This window comes from Castor canadensis, chromosome X (genome assembly GCF_047511655.1).
Source record: "Castor canadensis chromosome X, mCasCan1.hap1v2, whole genome shotgun sequence".
NCBI lineage: Eukaryota > Metazoa > Chordata > Mammalia > Rodentia > Castoridae > Castor > Castor canadensis.
Window position 1 is genome coordinate 95,078,262 of NC_133405.1, and position 12,244 is coordinate 95,090,505.

A 12,244-nucleotide genomic window follows, 5' to 3' on the forward strand; every position below is an offset into this window, starting at 1 on the left:
ACAGTATTGATATTGCCTTTATTCTGAGTATACAAATCTGTAATACATGACCATTCACATAATGGGATCATGTTGTGTTGCTTTTTAAACTACTTTTTTTCCATTTAGATTTCTATTCTGAGTATACACATCCCATATATAACTCAGATGAAACTGAAGATTCTGGGCATGAAACTATTTCAACAAGTTTGACCTAACACCTCTCCCCATGCCATTTTGTGCACTTGAGTTTCTGACCTTATAACAAAGAAGGTCGGTAGCTTTAGCTAAGTGCCCTTTCCACTGAATCAGACATTCTTCTTATGGATAGCTTTATCTTAGACTGTTCAGTAAGAGGTTGTAAGAGGATATATGATTAGTACAGTGAAAAGTGTCAAAAGTCCTGGGTTTGCAGCCCAGTTTTATTACTTAATAAGTAGAAAAAACAAAATGTTTTGAGCAACCCATTTATTGATGAGAAAACAGATAAAGTAACTACTTAAGGTCACACAGATGGTATGCTAGAGCTAGGATTCAGACAAAGGTCTGTTTGATCCAGAACCTATCTTAGCCACTCAATCATCTTAGCCTTGCTTTAGGGTTCCTATAAGTAACAGTGAATTGCATTGTTGAAAATCCATGAGAGTGTATTTTAAGTATTCTCACCTCAAAAAGTAAGCATGTGAGAAAAAGCTCAAGCTAAGCAAACAATAATGTGTGTCTATATTTCAAAATATCATGTCGTATATGGTATATATATATATAATTTTATGTTTGCCAAATTAATTTTAAAAGGTGAACAAGTGTATGCCTTCAAGGTGACGGTCTTTTTTTTTTTTTACTAAAGCTTTTATTTAAAAACATTAGGTATTCTATTATCTTTCCAGCAGCCAGGCATCTCCTCTCTGATTTCCTTTGTTTTGTCATATTCTCTTTTCAGGAGAGAAGCCTTATAAATGCACCTGGGATGGCTGCTCCTGGAAATTCGCTCGCTCAGATGAGCTTACCCGCCATTTCCGCAAGCACACAGGCATCAAGCCCTTTCGGTGCACAGACTGCAACCGCAGCTTTTCTCGCTCTGACCATTTGTCTCTACACCGCCGGCGCCACGACACCATGTGAGCAGCACAGGCTACACTACTAGAGGAGTTGCGCTGGTGTGTGCGCGTTGTGTGTGTGTGTGTGTGTGTGTGTGTGTGTGTGTGTGTGTGTGTGTCTGTGTGTGTGTGTCTGTGTGTGTGTGTGTGAGGTCAAGACCACTTTTTCCTCTTTGACTTCAATTTGCCTCTGAGATGGGATTGAAGCAGCCCACTGAGCCAGGATGAGGAGACTGGAGAAAAAGATACATGGTCTCCTGTGGGGCTTTTCATATTCCGTCTTCACCTCTCACTGTCCAGACTTCAGTTTTTCAACCTCTGCATGGGTTGAATTCCAGTGCGGCACCCATGGCTGCCTCCCAACATCCCCTGCTCGGATAGAGACATTTTTCCTACAATAGCAAAACAGGAATCAAACTAAAGGCTGTGAACAAACATACACTGCTCCCCCCGCCCCACCACCCCACCACCCCGCCTCTGCCCCCTGGTTTTTCTTTTGATTTCTAGACCTTTTATCCATATATCCATATATATATATATGGATATATCAGTACTGAAGGCAATTGGTGGTGTCCTAAAATGACTAGGCAATTGGTGGTGTCCTAAAATGACTTTTTTTTCATGTTCGTAGATGGAGGAAGCATAACAATGTAGTGGACTGGATTGGTAGGATCCTAAATATAGGGCACATTCTCGGTGAATAAGCTGAGTTTCATACCAAACTTAAATGTTTTGTAGATTCAAACCTGTTTCTTCTTCCTGTAGTTTGTTTTTCAGACACTGCTAGTCTTTCTTCTTAAGGCCATCAAAGGGAATGAAGGGATCTTCTTGACCTTCTCCTCTTCCTCTTCTTGTTCTTTTAGGATTAAATATTTTGTGGCACAATTAGATTCTTCTTAGGTTAATTTTGGACAAATATTCAAAGCACACAAAGGCAGGTCAGTAGGGAAAAAAGTGGTCTATGAAAATATGTTGGGCAGTGACAGGAACAAGCAGACCTGGGATGGCCCTGAGGAAAAAATAGGTTGTCATTTGGATAGGATATCAAAAAGTGTTGTTAATCACAAACCTCATTTAAATAGTAGCCAGTTGAGACAGTGTCTTGAGGGGCTGCACTGTACTGTTGATTCTTTTGTTTACATAAAACAATTATTCAGTATATTCCACGATGAGAAATTGTACACTGAGGTCATGTTATACAAAGGCAAGGGATTAGAAAAAGGGAATTCTGTTCATTCCATGACATTATTGGCACTCATTCCTCTGTGTGGAATGGAATATAAAAGACTGATTGTGAAAACTGAAATACAAAATGCAATTTTTATTAAGAATACCTAAGTCATTTCTTTTTAGCCATTGTAGCAGGTAGCATAATATACACATTTGGTTGCCCAATCAGACTATTTCATAATATTCTCTGGGGCATAAACCCCTCTGTTCCTGGTTCTGGACCTCAGATCTACCTCCACATGGCATATTTCCTCTCCTAGGGTAAGAGGAGAGGGGCTTTGTATCAATTGGATTGGACTCAGCCTCTCTCCTAAAGGTTGTCTTCATCTTGAGCCCTTTTTCCTTGGCAAATATTCCACTAATCCACGCTTAAAAACTTTAGGTTACTACCTCCTGAGGTTGTCCGTTCTGACTAAATCATAGAATTCTAACATCAAAAAGGGATCTATAAGTTGGCTAGTCCTACCCATCCCTCATATTTTATAGATGAGACAAATACGGGTCAGATTCTTTTTTTCATATGTTTCCTTGAGGCCTTATAGACCTGTATACTCCTTCTCCCAGAGGTCACCTTATTAAACCAAATTAAAGGAAATTTTATGTGATTGGTTGTAATATTTGTCCAATTTTGTATGTTACACTTCAAAAAACTTTAAACCACTGAAAAACGTTTATAGTTAATGACATAATAAGTAAAATGTGCTTGTGATCATTGCCATATAACATTAGACACACAGTTTTTCTGGTCTCATACTTTTTTATATATAGATTATATTTACTTTATTTATACTTGCAATGTCTTTCCAGACCATAAACCATAAATTTAAGGACTGCTTGTACTTTTCAAGATGGCAGGTAGGTTTTTACTATTATTCTTATTATTTTGATATGGGCTTGTTCATGACTTTTGTTGTACAAGTTCTAAACTGTGTACTTATTACTAAAGCACTAGGAAATATCTAGGTCCAGTCTATTAATGGGGCTCTCTATGTAGCAGTAAAGATGGATTGGTAAATGTGGATTTCTATTATACATAGATTTAAGCTTATAATGTTGTAGTTAGTACAATATTTCAGAATAAAGCCTAAGGTTTACCCTCTTCTCTACAGTTTGGGTCCTAAGATTCTTTTCCAGAGGTCAGAGCTGACATGTGCCCCTCAAACCTGAGGATAATTTGCATTGGGACATATGATCTTTTTATAAACAAAGACTATCAGACTATTGTACTAACTAGGATGATCAAATTAAGATTCAAAAATTGGTTTTCCTGACACCCCCAAGCCTTTGTTCAAAAAGCTTTCTGTGAAGTAATGAGAGAGTTTGAAAATGCTTTGTTAATTGTCTTTAGTCAAAAAGCAATGCTAACCTTAGTCTCATTGCCCTTTCTTCTCCAAAAAATGATTTAAAAAATCTTTTCAGTTACTTACATATGCTTTCCTTAGAAATGTGATACATTCCTTAGAATGTGACAAGATCCATTAAGGGAATTTCTTAAGAGTACATGGATTCAAATCCAGTACAGTAAAGTACATACAGAGTTACTGCACCAAAAGCACATAAAACTTGTCTAGATAAACAGTGAGGTGGGAAGGAACTAAAATGTATCTCTCTTGGTTAGCATTTGAGGCTTAATTGAATTTGAGGTGCTTACACTACCAAAGAACTGTTAGTGTGACATTTGCCTCAAACATGGAAATTGCCTTATTTGATATAGATGGATAGCATCCAGGAATTTGTTGCAGTGGAATTTCTTCACCTGTAGATGATTGGCAGTTGATAATTACATTTGTAAAATTCAGGAAAAACTATGAGGAATATAAACTGGTTGGGTAGATTAGGTGGCATGTGTTATGGAAAAAACACAAAAGTTTCTGATAGGAACTTCTTTTTATTGTATTTTACTTTGTGGGGGTGCTTTTTTGAGACAGGGTCTTGTTATGTAATCCAGGCTGGCCTCAAACTCATGATCCTCCTGCCCTCAGCCTGCCAAGTGCTCAGATTGCAGGCATGCACTACCATAGCTGGCACTAGGACCTTTTTAAAATAAGCTTTCTATTTTGGAACATTTTCACATTTGCAGAAAAATTCTGAAGATAGCAAAACATTCCCATTTAGTCCACATGTAGTTGTCTCTATTATTAGCATCTTATGGTAAATTTCTTGCAATTAATGAGGCAATATCAAAACAATACTAACTGAAATCAATACTTCAGTTTCAACCTAATATCCTTTTTTTAAAACCTAATATTCTTTTTCTGTTTCAGTATCTCATTCAGGATACCACATTACATTAATAATCATATCTTCTTGGACTCCTTTTGGTTGTGAGAGTTTCTCAGACTTACCTTGTTTTCAGTGACTTTGGTAGTTTTGAAGATTATGTTCTTAAATTGGAATTTATCTAACATTTTTCTCATGAAGAGTGTGAAGTAATTTTTTTTGGACAGAGGGAGGAAAACCATAGATGTGAATTTCTGTTTTCATCACATCATATTTATGTGATTTATCACTCTTAATGTTAGCCTTGTTTACCTGGCTGAGATAGTGTTTATTAGATTTCTTCTATTTATTCTTTTTCCTCCCTTTCCTACTATACTCTTAGAAGGAAATCACTATGTCCAGCCCACACTTAAGGAGTTATGTACCACATCCTTGAGAGCAAATATCTATATAAATTATTTGAAATTCTTCCAGCATGGGAGATTTATCTCTTCTCCATTTATTTATTTATGCAATCATTTATTTATATCAACATGGGCTCATAGATATTTATTTTATACTTTAGGTTATAATCTAATGTTACTTTATTTTGTTGCTCAAATTGTTCTGGCCTTTGCCATTGGGAGCTATTTTTTGTTGTCTCCCAAGTCCTTTTGACATACCCCATCATTTTATCATGTTTTTAATTTCTGGCACTGTAAGATGTTCCAGGCTCATCTTTCTTTTCTATATATTTTTTCATTCACTGCTACAATCACCTATTTCTTCAGTGAGTCATGGTTCCTTTTACTCAAGAGTTGTATTAGAAAACAAGATCTGGGCCCTAGCTATATTTGTTGCTAGTGGGGTATTGTTGCTTCATGGCCTCCTTAGCTGACAGAGCAAAGAAATATATTTGTGCATACTAACATATATATCACATATCTGTAAATATTTCTGTCTATAATCATCCATCTATTTATTTAGCTATACATGAGTTCATATTGGTGTCCTCAATCCTGATCCATTACCACATGAATAATTGTAGCCTCTTCACTTTACTTATCTGTGTAACCTCCCATTTAACAGTGAGAAACATGACTCCCACCTTCTGTCATCTATTTATTTAATTGTTCAATTCCCGTATATACATATACAACAGTATCTTAACTGTTAACCTGTACACTCATGGGAAATAACTACCAACTAGAACCCGGTGCTTATGTTCATGATAGTAACATTTTTAGAACTCCCAACAAAGTGGTCTACAAAATTCTGGAATTAAGCTATTTTCATGATCTCAGTTATGAGAATTTGTGTCTATCCTTTCCCCAAAACATTTTCCCACTGGGAGTTTTTGTAATCTTTAATAATTCAAGGGAACATATTGATCTTTCATAGTGTGCTAATTCCTATGTGAGGTACTATAAATGGAAAGACACAATAGAAATTGGGTTGGCCCAATTTAAAGAAACACTTAGCACTATCTTTTTTCACTGCTAAATATGGATGTTTCACAAGAATTGTACCCTGAGTAGCCTCTCATATTTCCTCCGGTCTCTTACATGGTTGACCTTAGGTAAGACACATCACCACTCTGTGCCTCTGTTAACCCATCTGCAAAATGGGATCCAGATATCTACCTCACAGGAGTGTTGTGAGGCTTCTCAATGGTTGCTCTCAAAAACAGTATGAGATCTCTAAAAGAATAAGAAAGTATTGTGATCATTACTATGATGATAATTGCAGTACTCTATATTTACCCTATGAAAATGAGTTAGTAAGAAAGATAATTGAAAAATGGCCACTGGAAGCAATATTATTTCTTCTTTTACTCTCACTTTCCATACATTGGGTTTTTTTGTTTTTGTTTTTGTTTTTTACTAACCATAGGATTATCATCTGCTTCCAGACTTAAAATATATTTGAACCTAAAAGAATAAGTAGACAAAATCCATAGTGTCAAAGCTATATTTTTTTCCTTTCTTACTCTGCCTGGATTACATTACATATCACCTTGTCAGAAGCACAAAGGCAATTTCTCAGAGTCCTTCAGTCTTTGGCCAGTTCAGTTTCACTGCTTAAATTTTCTCTTTCTCCACTTACTGTATTTTGAACAGTAAAGGTAGGAGGGAAGTGGGGTGGGGTGGTTGGGTTGGGAGTGGACTGGAAAAGGATGGAATTTGTACCAGTGGTAGAATATTTCTTTGTTTTTCAAACACTGGTATCCTTTTCCATTTCTTTTTCTGGTGGTGGGTTGGGGGCAAGGGAAGAGAAACTATTTTATTAACAGTGAAACTCTTCTTCCCTTCCAGTAGAATGTTTCCTTGGGTCAGTACAAGTAGCTGTGTTGGATATTACTTTATAAGTGTGTTGTATGCAGTGCTGTTTTTATTGTATTCCTGAAGAAAAAGGGAAAGAGAGTCCCTAGTGGTGTTTATCTCTGTTTTTTTTTTGACAGAAGGTCACATTAGGAGAGCAGTACCAGAAACTGACTCTTCTTTTTTGCGTGTTGGGGAAAGGAGCCTGCAGTGAAGGGATTTATTGGATTTTTTGTCATTGTTTGTTTTAAAAATTATAAAACAATATATTAACCTTCAGTCTCTATAACTCTTATGTTTCTGCCTTATTACTTTAGTGTTTAGAAGCAGCACCCTGTTTTTACTCCATTTTATAATAGTTGCTGCTCCAGAAGTATGGCTTTGAGCAATCTCTTATATATGAGTCTGTCATGTACCTGAAGATACTCAAAAATTGCCTCAGTTAGCATGGCCACTTAAAGGTTATTCTGTTCTAGCTCAGTGTGACTCTCCCATTTGTGGCATCCAGGCAGAGTGTGTGCTTGGGTACTAAGCAATCTTGTTCAGTTTGATTATTGTACTTTTTTATTAATAAAATATTTTAAACTTCAGAAACCATGGATATTATGTTGAATTTTTCTCCACAGTGTGTGTCTTCAACATGTCAGGAGTAGCTCATTTTCTTCCTATCTAGTTGGAAAAAGTTGTGATGCAATTACTGTATACTATCACAGAGCAACAAAGGAAGTCAGGCTGTCTCAAACATAATAATTTCTCCATTTAAACACATGGGGTACTCACCATTCTTGCTAATATATTCAATCATGTCTATGAATGGGGTTTAATGAAGACTGTATGCTCCTTTTGTATATTTCTTATGAAGGATCCCACAAGAGTTTATGATATAGACTCAGTTCACTAGGTTTCCCTGCCCAGTCCTGTTCTCACTATTTTGTTTTTCTTCTTAGGAAATGAGGCAGGAAAGGAGGGTATTAGAACAACTTTAAAAGCATCTGTACAATACCAGTCCTGAGTGGTGATGTGGGAAGATGTCTCATTTAAAACTTTTGTCTTTCAGAGTAGCACTGGCAGTAAAGTAGAAAGAGGGAATTTTCTGTGAAAGAGATTGGGGCCAAGATTTGTAAGGACAAACTGAAACGTGGCTGTTCCCAGGGCTGCCAGAATTAGATTTTCAGTTCAAATGATAAAAACAATGAATCTCAGTTTAAGGATATCCTAGCAATTTTTTTACTATTTCTTCTGTGAAAATAAAAGAAAAATTATGATGAAAGCACCTAAAAAAGCTTTTCAAAATGTAGTTGGGAGGCCATTAAGGAAGCAGGACTTATGCAGAATTCAAATTGCTGCCTAGGAATGTGAACCTTGGTAGCCTTCACTCTTTGACAACAGGCATTTGGAATGACTAAACAATAATGTACCCAGTGGTTCAAGATGCATAGCAAGAGATTATCAGCCTCTTGTTTTATGGACATTTCCATTCTGGGTATACATATTTTTATCATCCATTAGTCGTGTAGCCCCTGTTCCTTTTCAACATCCAATATCCCATATATTGGATCTCAATTTCTCACCTTCTTCAAAACACTGGCTCAGAGCTGTGTTTCCAAATTTGAAATTTCTAAGGCTTCAAATAAAGCTTTTTTTCTTAAACTTTCACAGTTTCTGAGTTTGGATTGTTTGTCATTGCATTGTGTCAGGAGTGTGATCATGAGTGTGACTTATCTTTACCTCCACTGCTGCCACAGACATGAGTAAAGGAATCCCTCTGTGCTCCATCATCTCCCTGGGAGTTTCAGGTCATAGGGATAAGTCCTTTCAGTTTCTGAACCTTTATGTCTTTTTTTTTTTTTTAACAGTACTAGGGCTTGAACTCAGGGTCTTCACCTTGAGCCACTCCACCAGCCCTTTTTTTGTGAAGGGTTTTTTTAAGATAGAGTCTCGTGGAACTATTTGCACAGGGTTGGCTTCAAACCCTGATCCTCCTGATCTCTGCCTCCGGAGTAGCGAGGATTACAGGCGTGAGCCACCAGTGCCTGGCTCTCCATGTCTGTTTTTGAGGTTCCAAACCTTTATTTGGGTTTCCTTTGTTGCTGGCTCCCTAGTAGGAAAATCCCTAATTTAGATGTTTAGGAGGAATATTATCCATTTAGATAAGTATTCAAATTTTTGGGAAGAGTAAATAAAGCATATATATCTACAGTAGAGAGAATAATGAGCTTAAACCCACATGTATTCACAACTCCAACTGAGAACAGGACATTCATTGCTCAGACCTTCAGAAGCACCTAGGTACCACTCTCTTAGCACATTGTCTTCCCTCTCCCCAGAGGTAACCCTATCCTATTTTCAGTGGTAATCATACCCATTCTTTCTTTTAAAAATGTATCTTTATTACTGATGAATGCAAATCTAAATAATATTTTACTCTTGCCTGGTTTTGGACTTTAAATAAATATAATCTTGTTGTATTTGTTCTTTTGTGTTCCTTTGCTCAGAATTATGTTTGTGAGAGTCACTCATGAGGATATGTATAACTGTAGTACTTTTATTTCCATTGCTATGAGATATTCCATTATATAAATAAATATATTTATCACTTTGAGCTTTGAAATTCCCTTATACTGTTTCAGATTTAGAGATAACAATGTTTAGAAAAACAAAACTTTGATGAATATTTTAATTATCTCTTTGTGCACATGTGCAAAAATTTATCTAAGGAAAATATCTAGGGGTGAAATTGGACATAGGATATTTACTCTATTTTTGGTGAGACTGGAGTTTCTACATGGATAAACCAGTTGTTTTAGCACTGTTTATTGAAACCGCCATCATTTTCCCACCAAAAATACCATTTCTTTGATATTAAGTAACACAACTCTCTATTTTGGGACTTCCATTTTGTTGTTTTGTTTTGAGACAAGAATCTCATAATCCAACCCAGGCTGGCCTCAAACTCACCATCCTTCTGCCTCAGTCTTCTGAGTGCTAGAGTCACAGGTGTGTACTACCACATCTGGCTTATCTTTTCTTTTCCATCCCTTCCTTCCTTCTTTCCTTCCTTCCTTCCTTCTTTCCTTCCTTCCTTCCTCTCTCTCTTTCTCTCTCTCTCCCACTTCCCTCTCTCTCCTTCCTTCTTTCTTTGCTTTTGTTCTGTGTGTTTTTGAGACAGAGTCTCACTATGTAGCCCAGGCAGTCTTGAATTCACCATCTTCCTGCCTCAGCTTCCTGATATGTGCTCCATGCCCAGCTCTTTTTTTTTTAATTTTGAGATTTTTTTATTTGAAGGTTATCTTAATGCTATTCATGAATATGTTAATTTAAATACCCAATCCTTTGTATCTAAAATACACATTGCAAATATACAACTATCTCTTCTCATTCAGGTTATAATACATATATACATGGAAATGTCACAAGGAAACTCCCTGTATAGCTATCTTAAACAAACAAAAAATGTCTTTTGTTTCTTTTACAAAATGGGAGAACAGGAAGGCAGAACAGGTCCTGTTTGGGGGCAGGTTGTGGGGAAAGGATATGGAAGGGTAAATATGGTGCAAATATGGTGTACACCATGTATGCAAATTGAAAATGGTATCTGTTGAAACTATTCCAGGAATGGGGTAGGGGGAATAAAGGAGAATAATGAAGAGGGTGAATATAACTGTGATATGTTTGATATAATGTAAGAACTTTTGTAAATGCCACAATGTACCCTCATCCAGCACAATAATTTAAAAAAGCTCTTCTCTACACATGCCAGCATCCATTCATATCATGGTGTGGAGATGGGGGGAATAGATTTCTCCTTAAACTGCAAGTCAGTAGGTGTTTATAGTTAACTGTAGCAAAATTCATACAAAATAGTAATTAACAATGATCTTTCCTTGTTAACTCACAAGGAAATGCCTTCAAAACTGCATTTTGCTAAAGGTTCTATATGAAAATGCAGAAAAACTAAACTACACAAATATTGAAACATTTAAAATTCCCTAATTTTTTATTCCTGGTACTACAATTTACAGGGCAATATACTGGATGTAATAAAAAAAAATAAAGCTACATGCACATCTAATTGACACTATACTGTATTAATCAATAACCTGCACTTTTTGCAAGCTGTGGCTATGCCAGTCCTGAACCAGAGGGTTTTCTGTTTAAGCTGCAGTAACTTTTCTGACATGGATCATTGTTCCTTCTGTGCCAGGTTTTTACAGTTCTTCTAATCCAGTTGGTATAACTGTCTCAAAGTAACCTAGAGCTTTCTTGACAATGCCTCTTTCTCTCTCCTGTTAAGCGTGGTAACCTTTTTTCTGCTGTTTTTAAAACCTTCTGCTCTTACAGCTACCACTTCCACTACCAGATTCATAACTACCAATATAGGGATTGCTAGGGCTTCTTCCACCAAACTTCCCTCCTTCATGGGTTCATAATTTGACTGCTGTTGTCCACTATAATTTCCAAAATCATTATAGTTCCCACCACCACCATAGTTACTGCCAAAAAATTTCCTCCTTCATTGTAACCATGATAACCTACTCCACCACCACAGCCTCTTCTACTACTATATCCAGGGTAACCACCATAGTTGCCAAATCCTTTATATCCACTATTACCTCCTCCATAACTTCTGTTGCTACCATCTCCACCACCATAGCCTCCTCTTCCTCCAGAGTTTCCGCCACAGCCAAAATTATCTCCACCACTTCCAGTTTCCTCCAAGACCCATAAAGTTGCCAGATCCACCTCCACGACCTCTCTGTGATCCAGCAGACTGCATCTCTTGTTTAGAAAGGGCCTTTTTCACTTCACAATTATGCCCATTAATAGTGTGATATTTCTGAACATCAGTTTCATCAACTATCATGATCATCAAAAGTTACAAAAGCAATTTCTCTCTTTTGTCTACTCTGCCTGTCTTCTATAATTTCTATGGGTTTAATCCTGCCATACTTTTCAAAGGAGTCTCTCAAATTATATTCTTCTGTATCTTCATTAATATCACCAACAAAAATTTTCTTCATTGTTAGATAGGCCCCAGGCTTTACAGAATCCTCTCTGGAAACGACTCTTTGGTTCTGCTACACACCCATCAATTTTGTGTGGTTGGGCACACATTGCTGCATCCACTTCTTCAACACAAGAGTAAGTCACAAAACCAAAGTTCCTGAAATGTTTTATTTGGGGATTTCACATTACCACACAATCTTTGAGTGTGCCCAATTTCTCAAAATGTTCTCTTAAACTATCACCTAGTTTCAAAACTCAGACTACCAATAAATAACTTCCTTAGCTGCTCTGGTTCCTTTGTAACATCCCCTCACCCCCATCCCCACAGCCAGAGTTGGGCTGAAGGCAACCATACAATGGTTTTATCACCATTTTGAGACCTCACTCACCTCTTTTAACCCTCTTTTCTTT

The 12,244-nt window shown here is 36.9% G+C and overlaps 1 protein-coding gene and 1 pseudogene across 10 annotated transcripts in view; one reads left to right on the forward strand and one right to left on the reverse strand.

Annotated features, from left to right (window-relative positions):
* Klf8 (KLF transcription factor 8) overlaps positions 1-10,029 on the forward strand; it is a 211,816-nt gene extending 201,787 nt beyond the window's left edge. For 4 of the 10 annotated variants that reach the window (XM_074064273.1, XM_074064274.1, XM_074064271.1 and 1 more), the window contains 2 exons: positions 920-1,097; positions 3,114-10,027. In XM_074064273.1, the coding sequence (XP_073920374.1) occupies positions 920-1,097; positions 3,114-3,120 (185 nt within the window). In that variant the 3' untranslated portion in view covers positions 3,121-10,027. Of the gene's footprint in view, positions 1-919 lie in introns of all 10 variants that reach the window. The other 6 variants (XM_074064276.1, XM_074064268.1, XM_074064278.1 and 3 more) reach the window with 4 other exon arrangements.
* Positions 10,030-11,090: 1,061 nt separating this feature from the next.
* On the reverse strand, positions 11,091-12,034 carry LOC109690116 (heterogeneous nuclear ribonucleoprotein A3 pseudogene; annotated as a pseudogene).
* Between the last annotated feature and the right edge of the window lie 210 nt (positions 12,035-12,244).